The sequence below is a fragment of the Salmo trutta genome, chromosome 34 (assembly GCF_901001165.1).
Source record: "Salmo trutta chromosome 34, fSalTru1.1, whole genome shotgun sequence".
NCBI lineage: Eukaryota > Metazoa > Chordata > Actinopteri > Salmoniformes > Salmonidae > Salmo > Salmo trutta.
The window spans coordinates 6,386,994-6,414,647 of record NC_042990.1 but is presented as its reverse complement, the minus strand read 5'-3'; the positions used below and the strand labels follow the sequence as shown (position 1 = coordinate 6,414,647).

Below are 27,654 nucleotides of genomic sequence, written 5' to 3'. Positions count from 1 at the left end.
CACTCTCCTTCTTGGTCAAATAGTACTTACCCAGTTTTGAGGTGTGTTTTGGGTCATTGTCCTGTTGAAAAACAAATGATAGTACCACTAAGCGCAAACCAGATGGGATGGAGTATTACTGCAAAATGCTGTGGCAGCCATGCTGGTTAAGTGCGCCTTGAATTCTAAATAAATCACTGACAGTGTCACCAGCAAAGCACCCCCACACCTCCTCCTCCATGCTTCACCTACTCTGCGTCTCACAAAGACAGCGGTTGGAACCAAAATTCTCAAATTTGGACTCATCGGACCAAAGGACGGATTTCCACCAATCTCATGTCCATTGCTCATGTTTCTTGGCCCAAGCAAGTCTCTTCTTCTTATTGGTGTCCTTTAGTAGTGGTTTCTTTGCAATACAACCATGAAGGCCTCACACAGTCTCCTCTGAAAAGTTGATGTTGAGATGTGTCTGTTACTTGAACTCTGAAGAATTTATTTGGGCTGCAATCTGAGGTGCAGTTAACTCTAATGCACTTATTCTCTGCAGCAGAGGTAACTCTGGGTCTTCCTTTCCAGTGGCGGTCCTCATGAGAGCCAGTTTCATCATAGCGCTTGATGGTTTTTGTGACTACACTTGAAGAAATGTTCAAAGTTCTTGAAATTTGACAGATTGACTGACCTTCATGTCTTAAAGTAATGATGGACTGTTGTTTCTCTTCACTCATTTGAGCTGTTCTTGCCATAATATGGACTTGGTCTTCTACCAAATAGGGCTATCTTCTGTATACCACCCCTACCTTGTCACAACACAACTGATTGGCTCAAATGCATTAAGAAGGAAAGAAATTCCACAAATTAACAAGACACACCTGTTAATTGAAATGCATTCCAGGTGACTACCTCATGAGGCTGGTTGAGAGAATGCTAAGAGTGTGCAAAGCTGTCATCAAGGCAAAGGGTGGCTACTTTGAAGAATCACAAATGTTAAATATATTTTGATTTGTTTAACACTTTTTTGGTTACTACATGATTCCACACGTGTTATCTCATAGTTTTGATTTCTTCACTATTATTCTACAATGTAGAAAATAGTAAAAATAAAGAAAAGCCCTTGAATGAGTAGGTGTGTCCAAACTTGACTTGTACTCTATATCTAAATAAAAAATATATTTTCAAATATATTTTCCTTTAATATTTTGCCCTAACCCTGATTTATATTTGAAATATATTTTTCAACTGTGCTGTGATGTTTCACTAAAGTTCTGAACCTTTCGATTCTCATAGATTCTACATATTGTAAAAAAATAAAAAAAAGATTGCTTAGAGTATTATTAATCAATTGACTATGACTTTTTGAAAATCACCCAGCAGTGTAATTAGCAGAGTTAACTTCAAGCAAATAGATGATACTTACCAGTGTAGTTCTTGCTAGATCAAAGGATGGCACGCAGAGTGATTGGTTGAAGTAGTCTTGTGGCTTGGCATTTGGTAAGTAGGCAATAGGATTGAGAGCCCAGAACACATCTGGGCACTTTTCCACACACACCTACAGGGTGAGGAATGAAGAGGTATTCACATTGTGACTGAAACCTGATGCCTCTCCCAGATATGTAGATACACATGACATTTTGGGATGTAGAGACCATAAGAAAAAAGCCTCACAGAAATAAAAATTAAATAGAAGAGAACTTGTATGAACGGGTTGGTGAAGACATTACATATAAATACAATTTGACCCAGGAACACACACAATGGGACATTGTAGATGTGCACAGAGTTACTTATTACGCCTGACATTAGCCTTAGAAACTAGGACATTATGGTGTGATGTTACTCTACCTGTGTGGTGGGGCACTGTAACCCATTAAGGGTGGCGGCCATGATGTTGATTGATGTGACACATTTCAGTATGTCAAAGTAGAACACACTGGGTTGAGCTCTGGGAAAGGAAAATGTAACAGTTTGTATTGTACTCACAGAATCCTAACTATGCATTGTGAATGAAATATATAATATGACAGTTCAATATACTGTATCGTGAGGCATGCCAAGATTGAATTATTAACCCAGATGACATGTCTGACTGGATTGGCCAGATTTCCCACTTTTATCTGTTGCATTTATGGCAAAAATGCATGATTAGTAAATTCACATAACATAGCCTCAAGTCTTCTAAACTTCTGAATAAAATTATACTTGGTTCAGAAAGGATTTCAAGTTCAAACACATCACGGACCCCAGAGAGGTCCTTACTTATTGAGCCCGATGCCACAGAACATTCCGGTAGAGTTCCGTGGGTAGAGGACATGTCGGGGATCACCATAAAGCCAGGCTGGTGGAAATATAAAAACAAAACACATCAATATCTAAACAGAGAGGTGGGGACCCCTATACATTTACCACAGTCAAAGAATACAAGAGCAAATTACTCATACATTTGTCAAAGGCAACCAAATTAACATACACTACCATTCAAAAGTTTGGGGTCACTTAGAAATGTCCTTGTTTTTGAAAGAAAAGCCATTTTTTTTGTCCATTAGAATAACATCAAATTGATCAGAAATACAGTGTAGACATTGTTAATGTTGTAAATGACTATTGTACCTGGAAACGGCTCATTTTTAATGGAATATCTACATAGGCGTACAGAGGCCCATTAACAGCAACCATCACTCCTGTGTTCCAATGGCACGTTTTGTTAGCTAATCCAAGTTAAAAGGCTAATTGATCATTAGAAAACTCTTTGCAATTATGTTAGCACAGCTGAAAACTGTTGTTCTGATTAAAGAAGAAACAAAACTGGCCTTCTTTGGACTAGTTGAGTATCTGGAGCATCAGCATTTGTGGGTTTGATTACAGGCTCAAAATGGCCAGAAACAAAGGCCTTTTTCTGAAACTCATCAGTCTATTCTTGTTCTGAGAAATTAAGGCTATTCCATGCGAGAAATTGCCAAGAAACTGAAGATCTCATACAATGCTGTGTACTACTCCCTTCACAGAACAGCGCAAACTGGCTCTAACCAGAATAGAAAGAGGGAGGCCCCAGTGAACAACTGAGCAAGAGGACAAGTACATTAGAGTGTCTACTTTGAGAAACATACACCTCACAAGTCCTCAACTGGCAGCTTCATTAAATAGTACCCGCAAAACACCAGTCTCAACGTCAACAGTGAAGAGGCGACTCCGGGATGCAATGTGATGGTCTGGGCATGCTTTGATGGTGGTGAAGTGGGAGATTTGTAAAGGGTAAAAGGGATCTTGAAGGAGGAAGGCTATCAGTCCATTTTGCAACGCCATGCCATACCCTGTGGACGGTACTTAATTGGAGTCAATTTCCTCCTACAACAGAACAATGACCCAAAGCACAGCTCCAAACTATGCAATAACTATTTAGGGAAGAAGCAGTCAGCTGGTATTCTGTCTATAATGGAGTGGCCAGCACAGTCACTGGATCTCAACCCTTTTGAGCTGTTGTGGAAGCAGCTTGACTGTATGGTACGTAAAGAAGTGCCCATCAAGCCAATCCAACTTGTGGGAGATGCTTCAGGAAGCACTGGGTGAAATCTCTTCAGATTACCTCAACAAATTGACAACTAGAATGCCAAAGGTCTGCAAGGCTGTAATTGCTGCAAATGGAAGATTCTTTGACGAAAGCAAAGTTTGAAGGACACAATTATTATTTCAATTAAAAATCATTATTTATAACCTTGTCAACGTATATTTCCTATCCATTTTGCAACTCATTTCATGTATATTTTCATGGACATTTATAAGTGACCCCAAACTTTTGAAAGGTAGTGTACAAAGCTCATTGACATCAACTACTTCATTTGGTTGTATATACTAAACCACTACTCCCCTCCTTTCAATAAAAGGCCTACTGTATATGCACAATATCCTATCCCATCAATCAGATACTATGCTATTGACATTGGCAATATAGTCATATGACCTTATCCGGCAGCTCTATTGACTCAAGAAAAAGCAGAGTGAGTGTGCCTGCTGGAATGTGTTTGATGACAGGTCATGGATGTCGTGGGTGAGGGTGAGCTTCTGCTTTGGAACTGCTTTTTAGAACCACTCTGGGTGGGAGTCAGAGGAGAAGGAGGCCTTTCGACCGAAAAACAAAAAGGAGGAGAATATCAAGGCCATAGAGATACCTTATAATTATATAGAAAGGTGAGGGTATAGACTTTGAAGAGGGGAAAAGTCAGAAAATCATAGAACCAATGACAAGCTTATGTTTCCAGTGCACTCTCGATAATGGAGGTGCTGTTCTCACTTTTGAGTGGCGATTTGACGAGCTGTTGGAATTGAGGAAGGGACCAGGGTGATTACGTCACTGTTGTTTTGTTTAGCCAGCATGGCCTGACTGTGCATTCTGCCTGCTAATACTACATTTACATAAGGCATTATGGCGAGGACACCTGAGTTTCAAAAGGGATGTAAGAGTCATATAGAGAGATTGACAGCCAGAGAGATAACGGCAGGAATCAGACGTCATCTAATAGTGAGAGAAAAAGAAAGAGAGAAAGAAAGAGCGAAAGAGACTGAGCGAGAGAGAGAAAAAAAATACAGCAACACATACGTAATGAGTAAGTGTGTGTGAGAGAAAATGTGAGAGGGGCTGAGAGAGAGGTGGGAGGTGCGTAGAAGGCCCATCTTACCCAAAATCCCCACCGCCATGTATCCAAGGATGACGACAATGAAGAGAACACAGCAGATGATGTCAGTGCAGCCTCTGAGGGAGAATGGAAATACAATGACACACATAGTGATTTTGAGCATTGCTGTGGCATAGATGCCCCAAGGCTGAAAAATATGTGACAGAAAGTGTGCCCACGAAAAGCACTTGAGACATACAATGGACAATTTGCACACAGAGATAGTGGTAGTTAGGGCCTTGTAGAGAGCAAGAGACAAAATTATTGAGAGAGAGAGAGGTAGTGAACTCATGGGCTCCTGAGTTCTTCTGCTAAAAGATAGCATTAGAGTTGGATAAATATAGATAAACTTGCATTTTTTTTCCCTCGCAAGGACTAACCTCAACATCTAAACCTTCAATCCAAATCGAAATTCCATACATAAAACCTTGATTTTGGACAAAATTACCTGAATGGACTATTACTACCAAGGACTATCAAGAAAAAAAAATTCTAACAAACCAAAACCTGCAGAAGAAACACTGCGGAACCTGGAAATACCGTAGGTAATTTTGTTACAACTAAGTAAATATGTATACTAAGCTACCAAGCTGCTAGGACAGAATAGACCTGGCTGCAACTTCAATTAGCACTGAAGTGTGAAGTCAGATGTGTGAAAACTCTTCAGCCAAACAATGGCAGGAGTTTCACAGCCCAGGACACTCCCCCAGAGAAGCCAGCAGAACAGCCCACCTCAGACACGGACCACAACGGGACAGACAACCCAACGGACACCCCACCCCCTCCTAACAGCCCCTCTGTCAGCTCCCCTGATAGCACTCGACAACCCCCACACATCCACTAAGAACACAAAGCTAGAGATTGTGCTCCTCATTGACGCAAATGGCAAATACATTCAAGAGGATAAACTTTTCCCAAACACAAAGTGGCTAAACTCTGGTGCCCAAACACTAGGCATGCCCTGGAGCTGTTGTCAGAGGACAAACTAGGGTTGAAAAAGCTTCTTCCACCCCAACACACAAGTGGTAATCTCCACCCTGCCACCATACAGTGAGTGAATGCAAGCATTTTGCGAGACTGTGCCTCAAAACCTAATGTCTACCTGGCCCACCACACCACACCAGCCTTTACAACCAGGTCCACCTCTACAAGGCAGCAATCCCAACTTTTGCCAGGACCCTGAAGGACGTCACCCTCGAACCGTAGCCCCAGCACCACACACAGGAGCAACGGACACCCTGTCCAGACCAATGAGACACCCTCCTAGACCTGCAAGACTCCCTCCCGAAGGACCTGCACCAAGAGAACCGACGCCAAGAGGACCTACACCCAGACCACAGCATCCCATCCACCAAACTACCAGGCGTGAAACAGGGAAGAGACTCGTGGGGTATGGTCATTTGGTATAGAGCAGACCTAACCCACTCAAATTAAAATAGTCAAAACAGGAATATTTTACATCTGGCTAGAAATGATCTCAACAGAGAAAAATGTCCTTGTGTGCTACCTATATCCCCCTAATAGAATCCCCATACTTTAACGATGACAGCTTCTCTATCCTAGAGGGGGAGATCAACAATGTACTAGTCTGTGGCGACCTAAATGCCAGAACTGGACAAGAACCTGACACCCTTGGCACACAGCGGGACAAACACCTACCTGGAGGTGACAGCATTCCCTCCCCCATATACCTCCCTCGACACAACTACGACAACATAACCAACAAAAACAGGTCACAACTCCTGCAGCTCTGTCAGACGCTGGGTATCTACATAGTCAACGGTAGGCTTCGAGGGGACTCCTATGGTAGGTACACCTATAGCTCATCTCTTCGCAGTAGTACGGTAGACTACTTTATCACTGACCTCAACCCAGAGTCTCAGATCACAGAAAAATCACACTCTACTTGAACAAAGCTATGCTGAATCATGAGGCATCAAAGCAAATGGAAATGAATACTATTAAGAAATGCTATAGATGGAAGGAAAGTAGTGTGGAAATCTACCAAAAAACTATTAGGCAACAACAAATTCAATCCCTTCTAGACAATTTCCTAGACAAAATGTTTCACTGTAATAGTGAAGGTATTCATTTGGCAGTAGAAAACCTAAACAGGTTTTGACCTCTCAGCTTCTCTATCAAATCTAAAAATGTAAAGTAGACAACCTAAGAAAATGAAAAACAATAACAAATGGTTTGACGAAGAATTTAAAAACCTAAGAAAGAAATTGAGAAACCTATCCAACCAAAAACATACAGACCAAGAAAACCTGAGCCTACGCCTTCACTATGGTGAATCACTAAAACAATACAGAAATACACTACGGAAAAAGAAGGAACAGCACGTCAGAAATCAGCTCAATGTAATTGAAGAATCCATAGAATTGAACCACTTCTGGGAAAATTGGAAACCTCTAAACAAACAACAAAGGGTTATCTATCCAAAACTGAGATGTATGGATAAACCACTTCTCCGATCATTTTGTATCTATAACAAAGAACAAACAGCAAAAACATATACATGATCAAATACAAATCTTAGAATCAACTATTAAAGACTACCAGAACCCACTGGATTCTTCAATGACATTAAATGAACTACAGGACAAAATACAAACCCTCCAACCCAAAAAGGCCTGTGGGGTTGATGGCATCATAGATTAAATGATAAAATATACAGACTTCAAATTCCAATGGGCTATACTTAAACTATTTAACATCATCCTCAGCTCTGGCATCTCCTCCAATATTTGGAACCAAGGACTGATCACCCCAATCCACAAAAGTGGAGACAAATTTGACCCCAATAACTACCGTGGGATATGCGTCAACAGCAACCTTGGGAAAATCCTCTGCATTATCATTAACAGCAGACTCATACATTTCCTCAGCGAAAACAATGTACTGAGCAAATGTCAAATTGGCTTTTTACCAAATTACCGTACGACAGACCACGTATTCACCCTGCACACCCTACTTGACAAACAAACAAACCAAAACAAAGGCAAAGTTTCATGCTTTGTTTATTTCAATTTGGCATGAGGGTCTGCTATACAAATTGATGGAAAGTGGTGTTGGGTGAAAAACATACAACATTATAAAAGTCATGTACACAAACAACAAGTGTGCGGTTAAAATTGGAAAAAACACACATTTCTTTCCACATGGCCGGGGGGTGAGACAGGGATTCAGCTTAAGCCCAACAACATATCAACGAATTGGCGAGGGCACTAGAACAGTGCAGCACCTGGCCTCACTTTACTAGAATCTGGTGTCTACTGTTTGCAGATGATCTGGTGCTTCTGTCACCAACCAAGGAGGGCCTACAGCAGCACCTAGATCTTCTGCACAGATTCTGTCAGACATGGGTCCTGACAGTAAATATCAGTAAGATAAAAAATAATGGTGTTCCAAAAAAGGTCCAGTTGCCAGGACCATGAATACAAATTCCATCTAGACACCGTTGCCCTAGAGCACACAAAAAACGATACATAGCTCGGCCTAAACATCAGCGCCACAGGTAACTTCCACAAAGCTGTGAACAATCTGAGAGAAGGCAAGAAGTGCCTTCTATGCCATCAAAAGGAACATAAAATTTGCTATACCAATCTTGCTAAAAATACTTGAATAAGCTATAGAACCCATTGCCCATTATGGTTGTGAGGTCTGGGGTCCGATCACCAACCAAGAATTCACAAAAATGGGACAAACACCAAATTGAGACTGCATACAGAATTCTGCAAAAATATCCTCTGTGTACAACATAAAACAGCAAATAATGCATTCAGAGAAGAATTAGGCCGATCATCCGCTAACAATCAAAATCCAGAAAAGCGCCGTTAAATTCTACAACCACCTAAAAGGAAGCGATTTCCAAACATTCCATAACAAAGCCATCACCTACAGAGAAATTAACCTGGTGAAGAACCCCTTAGCAAGCTGGTCCTGGGGCTTTGTTCACAAACACAAAAAGACCCCACAGTGCCAGTGGCAGAATACCTGACCACTGTGACTGACCCAAAATTAAGGAAATCTTTGACGTATAGACTCGGTGAGCATAGCCTTGCTATTGAGAACGGCAGCCGAAGGCAGACCTGGCTCTCAAGAGAAGACAGGCTATATGCTTACTGCCCACACAATTAGGTGGAAACTGAGCTGCACTTCCTGACCTCCTGCCAAATGTATGACCATATTAGAGTCACATATTTCCCTCAGATTACACAGACACAAAGAATTCGAAAATAAATCCAATTTTGATAAACTCCCATATCTATTGGGTGAAACACCACAGTGTGCAATCACAGCAACAAGATTTGTGACCTGTTGCCACAAGAAAAGGGCAACCAATGAAGAACAAACACCATTGTAAATAGTGCCCTCAAAGCTCATCAATAAGCTAAGGACCCTGAGATTAAACACCTCCCTCTGCAGCTGGATCCATGACTTCCTGACAGGCCGCCCCCAGGTGGTAAGGGTAGGTAACAACACATCCAACACGCTGATCCTCAACACAGGGGCCCCTCAGGGGTGCGTGCTCAGTCTCCTCCTGTACTCCCTGTTCACTCAGGACTGCACGGCCAGGCACAGCTCCAACACCATCATTAAGTTTTCCAATGACACCAACGGTAGGCATGATCACCGACAACGATGAGACAGCCTGTAGGGAGGAGGGCAGAGACCTGGCCATGTGGTGCCAGGACAAAAACCTCTCCCTCAACGTCATCAAGACAAAGGAGATGATTGTGGACTACAGGAAAAAGAGGACCGAGCACACCCCCATTCTCATCGACGGGGCTGTAGTGGAGCAGGTTGAGAGCTTCAAGTTCCTTGGTGTCCACATCACCAACAAACTAACATGGTCCAAGCACACCAAGACAGTTGTGAAGAGGGCACGACAAAACCTATTCCCCCTCAAGTGACTGAAAAGATTTGGCATGGATCCTCAGATCCTCAAAAGGTTCTACAGCTGCACCATCGAGAGCATCCTGATTGGTTGCATCACTGCCTGGTATGGCAACTGCTCGGCCTCCGACCGCAAGGCACTACAGAGCGTAGTGTGAACAGCCCAGTACATCACTGGGGCCAAGCTTCCTGCCATCCAGGACCGCTATACCAGGCGGTGTGAGAGGAAGGCCCTACAAATTGTCAAAGACTCCAGCCACCCAAGTCATAGACAGTTCTCTCTGCTACCGTACAGAAAGCGGTACCAGAGCGCCAAATCTAGGTCCAAGAGGCTTCTAAATAGCATCTACCCCCCAAGCCATAAGACTCCTGAACACCTAATCAAATGGCTACCCAGACAATTTGCATTGACCCCCCCCCCCCCCCTTTTACACCACTACTACTCTCTGTTGTTATCATCTCCCTTCAATAACTCTACCTACATGTACATATTTCCTCAACTAACCGGTGCCCCCGCACATTGAATCTGTACCGGTACCCCCCTGTATATAGTCTCGCTATTGTTATTTTACTGCTACTCTTTAATTACTTGTTACTTTTATTTCTTATCCATATTTTTTAAAACTGCATTGTTGGTTAGGGGCTCGTAAGTAAGCATTTGTGACTAATCAAATTTGATTTGATTTATTTCACTTGCTTTGGCAATGTAAACATATGTTTCCCATGCCAATAAAGCCCCTTATATTAAATTGAAATTGAATTGAAAGAGATACTTAGTGGAAAAGGCTACCTTTTCTGAATGGGTCCATTGAAGGTGGGGTCATACTGAGCAGGTTCCCCTGAAAAGAAAAGGCAGTGAGATAATGGGTCAATAACAGAATTGAAATATCTTTTCTGAAGGTATTTACAATGACTTAACACAAACACCTGATAGCAGTGTGATGTTAGTTCCTTGTTTACACATTACACAGATCGAATACATAGGGAAAACATCTCTCGGTAATGTCAATTTGCATTGATATTCAAAAGAGCTCCACTGTGTGTAAGAGTCTATGGAGAGAATTACGTGCCTGTGAGTTTGAGGGTTTGTTGTGGGGGGGGGGGGGGGGGGGGGTGTTGCTATGCAGCGAGAGTGGCCTTTGTTAGTATGCAACTCATTGAGTTGATGAGCAACAGTCTTCAGCTTGAGAAGGAGGAAATGTAGCAAAAACAATAAGACCTTGACACATCTTTATAGGTCAAACAATCTGTACATACACTGGAGAGTTTTGGTGGTGATGACTGGGTTGATGATGATGATTGGGTTACGGGAATTACATTGCTAAGAGTCACTTTCTGGAACACTAGGGCAACTCTTAAGAGTTGGCCAATGGAGAAAAATAGAGAGCAAGATATGGTGAAAGAGAACTATTAAGATATGCATCTTTCATCATTCCTCTCTTTTAATCTCTACATTGCGTAAGTCAATGTTTTTATGGCAAATTTGACAGTTTACGCACCCTTAAAAGTAAGGTAGCCTTAAACTAAAAAGAAGGGGCAGTATGTGATTAGGGAGATTTGAATTGAATTTGAATTCAAAGATGGAGGGACTAGGCTCAAAGCAGAGCAGTGACTTTTGAAAGGGATCTCCCAAAAATATTCCATCAGACATTTTCCACTGAAACCCTGTGTGTCATGGTCACTCACAACTAGGGCCGGGACAAAACCAGTATTGCTTTGCACGTTAGTATCGTGGCAAGGAACTAAAACACGAAACAGCCCTAATGTTGGAAACAAAGATCATTATGTTGTCATCCAGAGTCACATTTATTTATAGGGCTCCCGAGTGGCGCAGCGGTCTAAAGCACTGCATCTCAGTGCTAGAGGCGTCACTACAGACCCTGGTTCGAATCCAGGCTGTATCACAACCGGCCGCGATTGGGAGTCCCATAGGGCGGTGCACAATTGGCCCAGCGTCGTCCGGGTTAGGGTTTGGCCGGCATTGTAAATAAGAATTTGTTCTTAACTGACTTGCCTAGTTAAATGTTTTATTTTAAAATATTTATTTTCCAAGCTATAGCACACAATATTGCACATTCAGCAGGTATTTATGTTCATGTTTTCATTTTTGCAATGGAATAATTATTACGATACTGATATCGTCAAAGCCCTACTCAAAATGGACAACATTCCCCTTTAGCTTTGTTTGGTTTATATTCTACTTAGCAAGCCAAACATTTCTAAGAGATGTTTTGCTTGGTCTCATGGGCTCCTCACAATAAACCAATCAAAATCCCAGAATAAAATGCCTTCATAAAATGACAAATTAAAGATACAGCACCTGTTGAATCTTGCACTTTTGTCCATGGAATATGCAGTTGAGCGTGCCGTTTATTTTATTTTTTTTCAATTAGGCTACTATAGGATAAAGTATCAGGCCAAGTCTAGTTGGACATTACACCCTTCACTGATTGGAAGCAAGCAAAGCACTCATGTCAACAATGAAGTCAGCATCTATGGCTTAGAGTTATTGAATTTACATTACAATGTAGGCCTGTTCATTAGGTCCATGGCCTACAATGTCTCACACTGCGGTATAATCTAAAAAGCCCTAAATATCAAATAAATGAATCATGCTTAATTTACTTTTAATATATTCTCTATCAACTATTATCGGACGAAACCTTTACATCCTATATACCTACTAATCCTGTTTTATGGGAGCTCAATGTTTTAGTAACAACTTCCCAGAGATTAGTGAAAACTGAAGCTTTGTAGTGAGTACACAATAAAAAGGTATAGGATATTGACAATCATACTGTTTGTTTTGCGGCTACTAAGTACAAGGCCTACTGTATGAAAGATTTAGACTGAGGCATGCAGTTGGCTTCCAACTGACAGAATACACATAACCATAAACATCTAATAGAATAGTCAATATAGCATCCACTGCATTTTCAGCTAAGCCTTGTACACTGAGTGAAAGTCAGAGAGACTCGATTTGCTTGCCCCCAAACAAGGAAACCTGTTCCTCTGCCTCATTGCCGGCTGTAAATGAATATCAGATTACAGTAGAATATAAGGCTGTCTGTTTAGGGCAAATCACAACCTGGAAACTGACTGGCAGTGACCCTTTCCTGATGTCGTGTTTATACTCCCTGCTTTTTACCACCGTCTGATCACATAAAGAATAGAAATGTCTGGAGCCTACAAAACTTGAACCTCAGACGTAAGGGCATTTTTACTAGTACTAAAGGCCCAAACAATGCGTGTGTCTGTAGGTGATTTCAATTCATTTGGCTTGACTTTGGATAGAGTGGTGACGTAAAAGAAGGATCCATTTTTTTGGGTCCAATTTAGAGCCTGACAGGTATATCGGTTCACTAATATTATCGTCAGATATTGGCCTTTCACCATTATACTCAGTATCGGCAGATAATTCCACAGATAACCAATATTCAATAAATAGGATGAAAAAAGGGAATCTCATGCTTATCTGAACATTTGCGGGCATTTTCATGATGGCATTATTGTCACAATGTAAGAAATCAACATCTGAAGCATATTTCTTGGACAGTTGCTCTTTGGGATGACAATTTATGAGAACTCTGTGGAAAAATTACACCTTCATTTCCCCTCTGTAAAACAGTATATTGGCAGATACACTATATATACACAAGTATGTGGACACCCCTTCACATTAGTGGATTCAGCTATTTAAGCCACACCCGTTGCTGACAGGTGTATAAAAATCGAGCACACCGCCATGCAATCTCCATAGACAAACATTGGCAGTAGAATAGCCTTTCTGAAGAGCTCAGTGACTTTCTACGTGGCACCGTCATAGGATGCCATCTTTCCAACAAGTCAGGTTGTAAAATGTCTGCCCTGCTAGAGCTGCCCTGGTCAAATGTAAGTGCTGTAATTGCCATGTGGAAACATCTAGGAGCAACAATGGCTCAGCCGCTAAGTGGCAGTCCACACAAGCTCACAGAACAGGGCCGCCTAGTGCTGAAGCGCATAGCGCGAAATCGTCTGTCCTCGGTTGCAACACTCACTACCGAGTTCCAAACTACCTCTGGAAGCAACATCAGCACAATAACTGTTCGTCAGGAGCTTCATGAAATGGGTTTCCATTGCCGAGCAGCCGCACATAACCCTAAGATCATGCACAATGCTAATCGTCGGCTGGAGTGGTGTAAAGCTCGCCACCATCGGACTCTGAAGCAGTGGAAGCGTGTTCTCTGGAGTGATGAATCACGCTTCACCATTTGGAAGTCTGACGGACAAATCTGGGTTTGGCGGATGCCATGAGAACGCTACCTGCCCCAATACATAGCGCTGGGGCTGTTATTCATGGTTCGGGATAGGCCCCTTCGTTCGAGTGACAGGAAATCTTAATGCTACAGCATACAATGACATTCTAGACGATTCTGTGCTTCCAACTTCCAAACATTTTCATTGTCTCAGCATGACAATGCCCCTGCACACAAAGTGAGGTCCATACAGAAATGGTTTGTCGAGATCGGTGTGGAAGAACTTGACTGGCCTACACAGAGCCCTGACCTCAACCCCATCAAACACCTTTGGGATGAATTGGAACGCCGACTGCGAGCCAGGCCTAATCGCCCAACTTCACTAATGCTCGTGGCTGAATGGAAGCAAGTCCCCGCAGCAATGTTCCAACATCTAGTGAAAAGCCTTCCCAGAAGAGTGAAGGCTGTTATAGCAGCAAAGGGAGGACCAACTCCATATTAATGCCCATGATTCTGGCAGGTGTCCACATACCGATAAACACTATATGACCAAAAGTAAGTTGTCCCCCCCAAAAAACAGAATCAGTGTCGTATGATGTGGCGTTGTGATTATTTTTTGGGAGGGTATATTAGACCGCATAGTTAGTTAGTTGTGTGCATGTATGTGCGTGTGTGTGCACGTGCGCGCATACCAGTGCCTATGAGGAAACAGTGCATTGGGCTGTCAAGGCCAGCATAAGTCAACCAATTAAGTGATGATGTTTTACTGTGAGATTTAAGGTAGGCCTACACGCACCCCACCCTCTTCTAATGCAGAAATGGAGGCTTGAGGAAAGGATGTAGGGTGGCCCAGCCCCCGAAGTGACTCTTATCAACTGTTTCCAAGGATTCCTCTGTGTCGTCTTAGGAATTCAACATTCTCTGTGTTGATCTCACCAACCCTCATTGTCACACCTCTGGGTTCATTCATTTTACAATGCAATTAAATATCTGCCTTTAATATAGACAATTCTCATGACCATTCCTTGATCTCAGTCAGCTAAAGGCATAATACTTGATTGCACGTGGTTTAACTGTAGTCTCTGGCATAGTGCTGTATTATTTTATGGAGTCAGATAATTCATTTGATGTGCTAATTGCTTAATCTTATCACATGCGAGGCATATAAAATATGCATACATATTAGGGCTAACCCCATTCAGTTGACTGGGTCAATAAGCTGTTGGTTGACCGAGATTTATTTAGTCGAGCAGTTGCAAAAAAAATATATATATCTCATAGTGTACAAGACACCTGTCTGATTTGCGCTGAGTGGACTGATCCATTGTGGAGGCCGTGGGGATGGCACAGTCCATCAGATTAAGACATGTGCTACTGAAATTGTATATGGTTAGACAATGGTGCAACAATAACAAAAATTATATATTTTATAACAAATGCGTTTTCTCCCGCGTTGGATAGCGGTCGCTGTCCATGGTTCTGAAACAAATCAGTGTGCTGTTGAATTGGCGCCTTTTCCTAGACCATGTTGCTATGTGCATAATAGCAAAGTTAACTAGCATATTGATGTTGAGAACAATGCAGTGGAGACAGCAGCAGAATGAGGAGATGAGAAAACAGCCCTTGCCTTATTGTCTAAGAAAAGTGAGGAGAGAGGAAACCCGTACTTAATTAGGTCTATAATCAATAGCCTAACTGTTAAATGTGCCTGGCTTTATAAATCATCAATACAGCTACAGAAATAAGACAGATCCTGCTTCTGTTGCCTGTTTGAGGGTTTGTTTAATAGCCAACTGATTCCGTGAGCACCAAGCCTCACACATGTCAAGTAAACAATTTCAACAAATCCGGCTGAATTTAATTTTTGCTTTGCTGTAATAAAGGCTTTACACTTTTGTTCATTATAACAACCAGATTTATTATTATTTATTTAGTGTTTACACTGTTCCAAATTGTCGGGAAAATTATATTTATAATAATTCTTCTTTTTCTTGATCTCCTTATTGTTAATAATAATAATAAACATTATCATTAGTAGGCTTAGTATAGCAGCCTTGCATAACCACCATCGAGCTGTATGCCTAACACCATGCCCAAACCGGACACGTTGTGTGTGCGAGCATTGAAAAATAAATGTACACATAGGAGGGAAAAAAGTATTTGATCCCCTGCTGATTTTGTATGTTTGCCCACTGACAAAGAAATTATCAGTCTATAATTTTAATGGTAGGTTTATTTGAACAGTGAGAGACAGAATAACAACAAAAAAATCCAGAAAAACACATGTCAAAAATGTTATAAAATGATTTGCATTTTAATGAGGGAAATAAGTATTTGACCTCCTCTCAATCAGAAAGATTTCTGGCTCCCAGGTGTCTTTTATACAGGTAACGAGCTGAGATTAGGAGCACACTCTTAAAGGGAGTGCTCCTAATCTCAGCTTGTTACCTGTATAAAAGACACCTGTCCACAGAAGCAATCAATCAGATTCCAAACTCTCCACCATGGCCAAGACCAAAGAGCTCTCCAAGGGTGTCAGGGACAAGATTGTAGACCTACACAAGGCTGGAATGGGCTATAACACCATCGCCAAGCAGCTTGGTGAGAAGGTGAGTTGGTGCGATTATTCGCAAATGGAAGAAACACAAAAGAACATTTTCTCTGACCATTGGAACATTCTATTTTAATCTATATAGCAACTGTTTGGCACACATAATATGCATGCAGTGCTCGCTCCTTACCTTTTTCTTGATCTCCAGAATTTTCCACAACTAGTCACATTTATTTCACACATCTGACTTTCCCTTTACCTCCTGAGCAACGTGTAAACATTGCCCGTTTCAAGTTTGTCACGTCCTCTGCATCTATTTTGCTGTTACGGTGTTGAGTTTTATAACCAATTTATTGACGTGATTATGATATGCTATGCTATAGGCACAGCCTGCCCGCTCATTAGGCAGGATTAGGCGGCCGCCTATAGCGGCAGATTGACCAGGGCGGCATTTTCTGAGCTAAACTGACCAAGACGCACTTCCAACAACACATAAAACCTCACATAATTCAGCTCAAAAACAATTACAATTTAATTAAATCAATCAGTGGCATGTTGCGGCTGATGCTGGTCTTTGATAAGCATTTCCCACTTTGTCAAAGGCAGGCCCACAAAATATTTTGCTTGTCCATTCCCAGCGCGCCTCTCCAGGGTGCTGTTGGAGAGATGCATCTCTGCAGCGCTCCACCAACGTTCAGTCAAAAAATGAACATAAATCATGTAGCAGATATAGGATACGGTAGAGTATGTAGACTTTTCTGAAGACTACAGGCTGGAGATAAAATGTATGACAGATCTTTACATCATGCAGGTTTCTCCGATCAAATAGCCTAACCTAAATGGAGCTCAATCAAATAAAAATGTGCCCTCATGTTAGCAAAGCAACATATCCTAAAAACAGGACAGGTCAAAGTAAAATGGGAATGGACAATCACAACTGCTGTCCAGGAGTTTCACCCCATTGTCATAATCAGTGGTTTCACATTTGTATCTGTACATTTTTGACAAGCTGATCATAGTGAAAAATAAAATACTTCAGCATTTCCTGCTGTTTAAACACATTGCAAATAGGCTCGCGATAACTCCTGATAAAGTTGGATAGCTGATATTCAAGGCTTAAATAGCCAAATTGATTAGTCATTGGAATCAGGACTAATAAAGCCAATGCAATAGCCTGTTTTACAAACGGTGGGCATTCATAAAATTCCATTGCGGGCCAACATGGTATCGGCTTGAGGGGGGATATACATGGCTGTGACATTAACTGTAAGTACGAGCAGACTTCTTTTGAACGTCTTTTTTTGGTCCTGTCCGGATGTCTTTTTTTGTGTTTTACGAACGGTAGGCTTACCACATAAGCCTACCGTTCGGTAAGATGGCACCAACAGAGAGGGTCGGCTCGCTTCCAGTATTTAGTTTTTTTATGTATTATTTCTTACATTGTTAGCCCAGAAAATCTTAAGTGTTATTACAAACAGCCGGGAAGAACTATTAGATATCAGAGCGACGTCAACTTATCTTATCAACATTACGACCAGGAATACAACTTTCCCGAAGCAGATCCTTTGTTCGCACCACCACCCAGGGCATTTGATCTGATCCTCGAGGCTGAATCAAAACAACATCGCCACAGAAGAGGTAGACGGAGCGGCCTCCTGGTCAGACTTTGGAGGCGTGCACACTACCCACCGCGTCCAAGTATATTACTCGTCAATGTCCAGTCTCTAGAAAACAAGGTCGACGAAACTAGGGCAAGGATTGCTTTCCAGAGAGACATCAGGGATTGTAACATACTCTGTTTCACGGAAACATGGCTCTCTCGGGATATGCTGTCAGAGTTGGTACAGCCACCTGGATTCTTTGCGTCGTGCCTACAGAAATAAACATTACTCTGGGAAGAAGAAGGGCGGGGGTGTATGCTTCATGATTATAGACTCATGGTGTGATCGTAACATACAGAAACTCAAGTACTTTTGTTCACCTGATCTAGAATTCCTCACAATCAAATGCCGACCATATTATCTCCCAAGAGAATTCTCGTCAGTTATTGTCACAGCCATGTATATCCCCCCTCAAGCCGATACCATGACGGCCCTCAAGAAACTTCACTGGACTCTATGCAAACTGGAAACCATATGTCCCGAGGCTGCATTTATTGTCGCTAGGGATTTTAACAAAGCAAATTTGAGAACAAGGCTACCTAAATTCTATCAGCATATTGATTGTAGCACTCGTGCAGGCAATACACTGGATCACTGCTACTCTAACTTCCGCAATGCATACAAGGCCCTCCCCTGCCCTCCCTTCGGCAAATCTGACCACGACTCCATTTTTCTCCTCCCGTCCTATAGGTAGAAACTCAAACAGGATGTACCAGTGACGAGAACTATTCAAAGCTGGTCTGACCAATCGGAATCCACGCTTCAAAACTGTTTTAATCACGCAGACTGGGAAATGTCCCGGGCAGCCTCAGAGAATAATATTTATTTATACGCTGATTCGGTGAGTGAGTTTACAAGGAAGCGCATTGGAGATGTTGTACCCACTGTGACTATTAAAACCTACCCTAACCAGAAACCGTGGATAGATGGCGGCATTCGCGCAAAACTGAAAGCGTGAACCACATCTCCACTTCGCTGATCCTCAACACTGGGGCCCCACAAAGGTGCGTGCTCAGAATTTGTGCTTTGATTTCATGTTAGATGGGCATTCATAAAATTCAATGAGGCAACACTTGTAGGCTACACCTCTATAAGCATGGAACAACGCCGACACTTTTTGGATGTCTTTTTTTGGTGCAAATCTGAACCACTCATAGATATCTTTGTTTGGTTCAGATTTTGTCCATTCTAGAGTAGCCTTTATTTGGTCCTAACATAGATGTCTTTAAATGACTTCTTTTCAACTTTCAATCAGAACCAAATCTGAATTTTTAACATCAGGAAAAAAAGTATTTTCAACTTCCATTCAGAACCTGATTTCAAAATCTGTAAAATACGTATTTTCAGTGTCCTGGAAAACATATTTTAAATATACGGAAAATACCTTTTCACCTTTCATTCGGAACCTTTATTTATGCCTTAGACCACTGCGCCCGAGTGGTGCATCGGTCTAAGGCACTGCATCTCAGTGCTAGAGGTGTCACTACAGACCCTGGTTCGATTCCAGGCTGTATCACAACCGGTCGGGTTTCTTAGTCCCATAGGGTGGCGCACAATTGGCCCAGTGTCGTCTGGGTTAGGGTTTGGCCATGGTAGACCGTCATTGTAAATAAGAATTTGTTCTTAACTGACTTGCCTAGTTAAATAAAATTAAATATAAAAAAAAAATAGAACTTCAACTTCTTTTAAATAAGTATTTTAGATGTCTTTTCAACATAATTTTGCTTACTGGGCCTATTCTAGTTTTGTCCCGTCCGAATCTGCCATGTCAGTAATGTTTACATGGCAGGAGAGTAACAATTCCATCCAGAATAACCTATTGTTTTTTGGTGAACTCCAAGGTCCTCTGATAATACTAGTCCCGTGCGAATTGACACCCCTGTGTTTTGAGTTTGACATGTGTTGCTTGCACTTTGTGCAAGAAAACAATAACTGATTCAATAAATGTAACAAACTCCTGTGCATAAGCTATACAGTTGAAGTCGGAAGTTTACATACACTTAGGTTGGAGTCATTAAAACTCGTTTTTCAACCACTCCACAAATTTCTTGTTAACAAACTATCGTTTTGGCAAGTCGGTTAGGACATCTACTTTGTGCGTGACACAAGTAATTTTTCCAACAATTGTTTAGACAGATTATTTCACTGTACCACAATCCCAGTGAGTCAGAAGTTTGCATACACTAAGTTGATTGTGCCTTTAAACAGCTTGGAAAATTCCAGAAAATGATGTCATGGCTTTAGAAGCTTCTGATAGGCTAATTGACATCATTTGAGTCAATTGGAGGTGTACCTGTGGATGTATTTCAAGGCCTACCTTCAAACTCAGTGCTTCTTTGCTTGACATCATGGGAAAATCAAAAGAAAATCAGCCAAGACCTCAGAAAAAAATTTGTAGACCTCCATAAGTCTGGTTCATCCTTGGGAGCAATTTCCAAACGCCTGAAGGTACCACGTTCATCTGTATAAACAATAGTACGCAAGTATAAACACCATGGGACCACGCAGCCGTCATACCGCTCAGGAAGGAGACACGTTCTGTGTCCTAGAGATGAACGTACTTTGGTGCGAAAAGTGCAAATCAATCCCAGAACAACAGCAAAGGACCTTGTGAAGATGCTGGAGAAAACGGGTACAAAATAATCTATATCCACAGTAAAACGAGTCCTATAAATCGACAGAACCTGAAAGGCTGCTCAGCAAGGAAGCAGCCACTGCTCCAAAACCGCCATAAAAAAGCCAGACTACGGTTTGCAACTGCGCATGGGGACAAAGATCGTACTTTTTGGAGAAATGTCCTCTGGTCTGATGAAACGAAAATTGAACTGTTTGGCCATAATGACCATCGTTATGTTTGGAGGAAAAAGGGGGAGGCTTGCAAGCTGAAGAACACCATCCCAACCGTGAAGCACGGGGTGGCAGCATCATGTTGTGGGGGTGCTTTGCTGCAGGAGGAACTGGTGCACTTCACAAAATAGATGGCATCATGAGGTAGGAAAATTATGTGGATATATTGAAGCAACATCTCAAGATATCAGTCAGGAAGTTAAAGCTTGGTCGCAAATGGGTCTTACAAATGGACAATGACCCCAAGCATACTTCCAAAGTTGTGGCAAAATGGCTTAAGGACAACAAAGTCAAGGTATTGGAGTGGCCATCACAAAGCCCTGACCTCAATTCCATGGAAATTTGTGGGCAGAACTGAAAAAGCGTGTGCAAGCAAGGAGGCCTACAAACCTGACCCAGTAACACTAGCTCTGTCAGGAGGAAGGGGCCAAATTTCACCCAACTTATTGTGGGAAGCTTGTGGAAGGCTACCCGAAACATTTGACCCAAATTAAACGATTTAAAGGCAAAGCTACCAAATACTAATTGAGTGCATGTAAACATCTGACCCACTGGGAATGTGATAAAAGAAATAAAAGCTTATTCTGACATTTCACATTCTTAAAATAAAGTGGTGATTCTAACTGACCTAAGACAAGGAATTTTTACTACGATTAAATGTCAGGAATTGTGAAAAACTGAGTTTAAATGTATTTGGCTAAGGTGTATGTAAACTTCTGACTTCAACTGTATATGCATGCGATGCATACATGTGTCACGTAAAGAGAGCAAGGGTTGAGGGAAAAGGGAATGTTCTTCCTAAACAAATGAGGGATTTCGGTAATAGCCAGTCAGAAATGGATGTAATTATGTTGCAGCTTCAGCAACATGGACAGCGCGACAAACACTTTGATAAACACTGGTGTTCTGTGGTGATCGCTGCAGCAGGGAGGAGAGAGACACCACGGGTGCTTATCAGACACTCGCTGTCTTTTTTTGTTTTTAACACATGCGCAGCAAGTCTGAGCCTGGCCTAGCACAGTCAAATAAATTGCTGGTGTGACTCCCTCTAGTCATTTGTGGGTCTTAATTATTCAGTCAAACTATGTGCTTAAAGCCTCAGACAAGCTCAGTGAATATAGTTCATTTGATTAAAACACAGAGGATGTGTCAATATTGTGTCAGACTTGCCTAGTTAAATAAAAATAAATAAATATATTGATTGTAGCACTTGTGCGGGCAATACACTGGATCACTGCTACTCTAACTTCCGCGATGTGTATAAGGCCCTCCCTTCAGCAAATCTGACCACGACTCCATTTTGCTTCTCCGTCCTATAGGTAGAATTGGTCTAAATAACTGAGGACTCTTTGTGGACCAAGATTTTTTGGGGTCGGGGACAGCCCTAATATAAACTCAGTAAAAAAAGAAACGTCCCTTTTTCAGGACCCTGTCTTTCAAAGATCATTCGTAAAAATTCAAATAACTTCACAGATCTTCATTGTAAAGGGTTTAAACACTGTTTGCCATGCTTGTTCAAATGATCCATGAACAACTAATGAACATGCACCTGTGGAACGATCGTTAAGACACTAACAGCTTACAGACGGTAGGCAATTAAGGTCACAGTTATGAAAACTTAGGACACTAAAGACGCCTTTCTATGGACTCTGAAAAACAACAAAAGAAAGATGCTCAGGGTCCCTGCTCATTTGTGTGAACGTGCCTTAAGCATGCTGAAAGGAGGCATGAGGACTGCAGATGTGGCCAGGGCAATACATTTTAATGTCCATACTGTGAGACACCTAAGACAGCGCTACAGTGAGACAGGGCGGACAGCTGATCGTCCTCGCAGTGGCAGACCACGTGTAACAACACCTGCACAGGATCCGAACATCACACCTGCGGGACAGGTACAGGATGGCAACAACAACTGCCCGAGTTACACCACGAACGCACAATCCCTCCATTAGTGCTCAGACTGTCAGCAATAGGCTGAGAGGCTGGACCAGACAGGATTGGCAAAAAGTGCTCTTCAGTGACGAGCCGCGGTTGTCTCACCAGGGGTGAATGTCGGATTTGCGTTTATCGTCGAAGGAATGAGCATTACACCGAGGCCTGTACTCTGGAGCGGGATCGATTTGGAGGTGGAGTGTCCACCATGGTCTGGGGCGGTGTGTCACAGCATCATCGGACTGAGCTTGTTGTCATTGCAGGCAATCTCAACGCTGTGCGTTACAGGGAAGACATCCTCCTCCCTCATGTGGTACCCTTCCTGCAGGCTCATCCTGACATGACCCTCCAGCATGACAGTGCCACCAGCCATACTCTTCATTCTGTGCGTGATTTCCTGCAAGACAGGAATGTCAGTGTTCTGCCATGGCCAGCAAAGAGACCGGATCCCAATCCCATTAATCACGTCTGGGACCTGTTGGATCGGAGGATGAGGGCTAGTGCCATTTTCCCCAGAAATGTCCGGGAACTTGCACGTGCCTTGGTGGAAGAGTGGGGTAACATCTCACAGCAAGAACTGGCAAATCTGGTGTAGTCCATGAGGAGATGCACTGCAGTACTTAATGCAGCTGGTTGACACACCAGATACTGACTGTTACTTTTGATTTTGACCCCCCCCCCTTTGTTCAGGGACACATTATTCAATTTCTGTTAGTCACATGTCTGTGGAACTTGTTCAGTTTATGTCTCAGTTGTTGAATCTTGTTATGTTCATACAAATATTTACACATGTTAAGTTTGCTGAAAATACCCCCAGTTGACAGTGCGAGGACGTTTCTTTTTTTGCTGAGTTTAGTTTTGATGTCTCACTATTATACTACAACGTAGAAAATAGTAAAAATAAAGAAAAACCCAGGAATGAGTAGGTGTCCAAACTTTTGACTTGTACTGTATATGCATAGAATAATGCTTGTTTAATGTCAGTATTGCCTTGTAAATTAAGCTTTATGCCTTCTATGTGAATTCCTTCATTTTACAATGAAATTAAATATCTGCCTTTGATATGGAAAAATCTCATAACCCTGATCAGCTAAATGCATAATATTTGATTAACCATAGAATCTGGCATATTGCTCTATTATCTTTTGGAGTCAGATAATTCATTTAATTTGCTAATTGCTTAGATCGCATGTGAGGTCTATATAATATGCATACATATCAAATATGTATCCCACTACAAGGATATACAGTAGCTAGCCTCATCTTCCATCACCCATTCCTTCTCTCAGTTCACTACTTTGTGGAGATGTAGATAAATATTAGCATACTAATAAATAATTATAACCTGATGGCGCTTCTAAAAAATAGATGACACAGGTGACCTCAGAGACATTTGTTGTTCTAACAGCATCTCACATGAACAAAAACCAGACTAGGTCCAGCACCTTGGCGACAGCATTTGTAACTACATTGCTAAAAGCAGCAGAAGTGTTCAAACTAGTGTGGTCTTTGTGTAGTTGAATCATTGCCTTTCAAACTTGGTTCTCCAATGTTCTTTGCTCTTAGGCCTGGCTCACCTCACACTAATGACTGGTCAATGATTAGCAGGCCATTATTGTAGGCTTTTCAGTATTAACCACACAGTCTAGAGCAGGGGTGTCAAACATAGCAAACAGGATGGACAGACTGGACACTGGGACCTTTACTTATCCAAGAGGCAGCTGAATTTACATGGAGTGGCTTTTTGAATACCAGGGTCTAAGATACATTTAGCCTCTGAGACATTTTGTGGATATGGGCCCTGGCCTTTACATTGGTTTACCTGCTGCTCATTTACCCATTACTTTTATTTTCCTGTCTCCTCTTCTGCTCTTGCTCTCTACGCAAACATCCCTGTACTGTTTCAAAACTCCCAGACTGTCAATAGAGTCCATTCATCTCGTACAAACAACTGGAGTATGTCCCAAATGGCCCTATGGGTCCTGGTCAAAAGCAGTACACTATAAAGGGAAACAGGTGCAATTTGGGATACAGCCTTGAGTAAGGTGGACAGGTAATAAGACACAAGAAGGCAGTGAGCCTTTATACACAGGCACACCCAGAGACGGACATATGTAAAACATGGTTCTGTAGGAATAAAACTCACAGAAGACTGACAGAGAATGAATGCCTCACAACAAAACAGATTTTTCATACAATAAATACTCAAACTTCCTACTCTATATTTCCCCATTCAATGCAAAAACCTACATGAAAACATTGGCATGCCATAGAATATCAGTGCCCTTCCGTTGTATTCAGCTGAGTTAGAAAGTTGACGTGATGTAGCCTGTAATGTTTACTGAAAATTGATTTTATATCAGAGATTGAAATGTAAAATTCTAAGTGATTTTTCGCTGCATTTATTTATAAATAATATATTTCGTTTAAAATATTAAATAACCAAATACATATGATTGATGTAGTATTTTTGTAAAATACATCAATAATATATTTGCATTTTGAATGTCACTAAAACAATTATTAACTTTGCCTATAACTACATACAGTATATATGTACATCTTGAATAATAAGCAATCGACAATGTCACATTGTTATTAGGCTAACGTTACTCAGATATGCGGACATCGGCTAAAGACCCAAATGTGACACCTCTGGAGAGGTAAGCCTAATAGGGGTCACCACTCATAAGGAACTGGAAAAACGCAAATAGGCTAGGCTAGTGACAAATAAACAAAAAAATGTAATTGAACAAAAATATGACACAGAATGACACTATTCTGTGAGGTTAGAAAAATACTAATCCAGCTAATGTAACGGGCGATGTGAAATGAACTCACCATATTCCGACGACTCCGAGTTCTCTTCCTTCTGGTTTTTACCCATTTTCTATCCTTTCCTCCACCTCTACTAGTTTATAATCGTCTAAAACGTCTAAAGAGGTGTTACCTACACTTAATGCACATAAAAAGCAAACTTGCGTTGAAAAATCTTTCTCCCTCGAGCTCCAGTAACTAGGGTTGTGACATCACGAACGCACCTGTTGTGTGACGCGCACCTGTAGGCACGCGCGGTGTAGCATTTCCGCCTCTTGACCTCCCTTTACTGAATGCCCCCGGCTATTTGATGGGCCTGCATGTAGTAAATTAAATTACTTTTTTTCTGATTATTTGGCTGTATGCCTAAATAATATATTTATATTTAAAATACCTGAACAAACACTCTGATGACATTTCAGTTGAAAATGATCAAATTGTGTATGATAATGTTTGAGACATACAGTGGCAAGAAAAAGTATGTGAGCCCTTTAACAACCAAGTAGTAGCTGTTCTTTAATTGGATTTCTGTACAAATTGGTCGTAAAATTAGATCTGATCTTCATCTATGTCACAACAACAAACACAGTCTGCTTCAACTAATAACACACAAATTGTATGTTTCTTGTCTATATTGAATACATCATTTAAATATACACAGTGTAGGTTGGAAAAAGTATGTGAAACCCCAAGGCTAATGACTTCTCTAAAAGCTATTTGGAGTCAGGAGTCAGCTAACCTGGAGTACAATCAATGAGACAAGATTAGAGATGTTGGTTAGAACTGCCCTGCCCTATAAAAAACACACACAAAGTTTGAGTTTGCTATTCACAAGAAGCATTGCCTGGGTCTCAGAAGACCCAAGATTAAGAATTGTTGACATGCATAAAGCTGGAAAGGGTTACAAAGGTGTTCATCAGTCCACGGTAAAACAAATTGTCTATAAATGGAGAAAGTAGAGTACTGTTGCTACTCATCTTTGCAGTCATCTGCAAAGATGACTGCAAGAACACAGCGCAGAATGCTCAGTGAGGTTAAGAAGAATCTTAGTGTCAGCTAAAGACTTAAAGAAATTTCTGGAACATGCCAACATCTCTGTTGATGAGTCTGCGATATGTAAAACACTTAACGAAAATGGTGTTCATGGGAGGACACCATGGAAGAAGCCACTGCTGTCCAAAAAAAACATTGCTGCACGTCTGAAGTTCGCAAAAGAGCATCTGGATGTTCCACAACGCTACTGGCAAAATATTCTGTGGTAAGATTAAACTATGTTAAGATGTTTGGAAGGAACACAATACACCATGTGTGGAGAATAAAAAGGCACAGCACACCAACATCAAAACCTCATCCCAACTGTAAAGTATGGTGAAGGGAACATCATGGTTTGGAGCTTCTTTGCTGCCTCAGGAACAGGACAGCTTGCTCTCAGACGGAAAAATGAATTCCCAAGTTTATCAAGACATTTTGCAGGAGAATGTAAGGCTATCTGTCCACCAATTGAAGCTCAACAGAAGTTGGGTGACGCAACAGGACAACAACTCACAACACAGAAGTAAATCAACAGAATGGAAAATACATTCTTCTGGAGTGGCCCAGTCAGAGTACTGACCTCAACCCGATTGAGATGCTGTGGCATGACCTCAAGAGAGCGGTTCACACCAGACACCCCAAGAATATTGCTGAACTGAAACAGTTTTGCAAAGAGGAATGGTCCAAAATTCCTCCTGACCGTTGTGCAGGTCTGATCCGCAACTACAGAAAACGTTTGGTTGAGGTTATTGCTGCCAAAGTAGGGTCAACCAGTTATTAAAACCAAGGGTTCACATAATTTTTCCACCCTGCACTGTGAATGTTTACAAGGTGTGTTCAATAAAGACATGAAAACATATTGGTTGTGTTATTAGCTGAAGCAGACTGTGTTTGGTCATAAAATTTGATCTGATCTTAACCTAAGTCACAACAGACAATTTGAGAAAGTCCAAGCAATTCCAAAGGGTTCACATTTCTTGCCACTGTACATAGACAAATACAAACATTTTATTTTGATTTTTGAGGGAGTGACT

At 41.6% G+C, this 27,654-nt stretch overlaps 1 protein-coding gene across 2 annotated transcripts in view; it reads right to left on the bottom strand.

The window, feature by feature from the left end:
• Positions 1–25,822, bottom strand: part of LOC115173410 (choline transporter-like protein 4) — a 40,093-nt gene extending 14,271 nt beyond the window's left edge. Inside the window, exons 1-6 of one of the 2 annotated variants that reach the window (XM_029731457.1) lie at positions 25,613–25,822; positions 10,336–10,384; positions 4,647–4,720; positions 2,233–2,311; positions 1,819–1,918; positions 1,394–1,525 (exon numbers count right to left, since the gene is read on the bottom strand). In XM_029731457.1, coding sequence (XP_029587317.1) covers positions 1,394–1,525; positions 1,819–1,918; positions 2,233–2,311; positions 4,647–4,720; positions 10,336–10,384; positions 25,613–25,658 — 480 coding nt within the window. In that variant the 5' untranslated portion in view covers positions 25,659–25,822. Of the gene's footprint in view, positions 1–1,393; positions 1,526–1,818; positions 1,919–2,232; positions 2,312–4,646; positions 4,721–10,335; positions 10,385–10,472; positions 10,578–25,612 lie in introns of those variants that run through there. The other variant, XM_029731456.1, reaches the window with a different exon arrangement.
• Between the last annotated feature and the right edge of the window lie 1,832 nt (positions 25,823–27,654).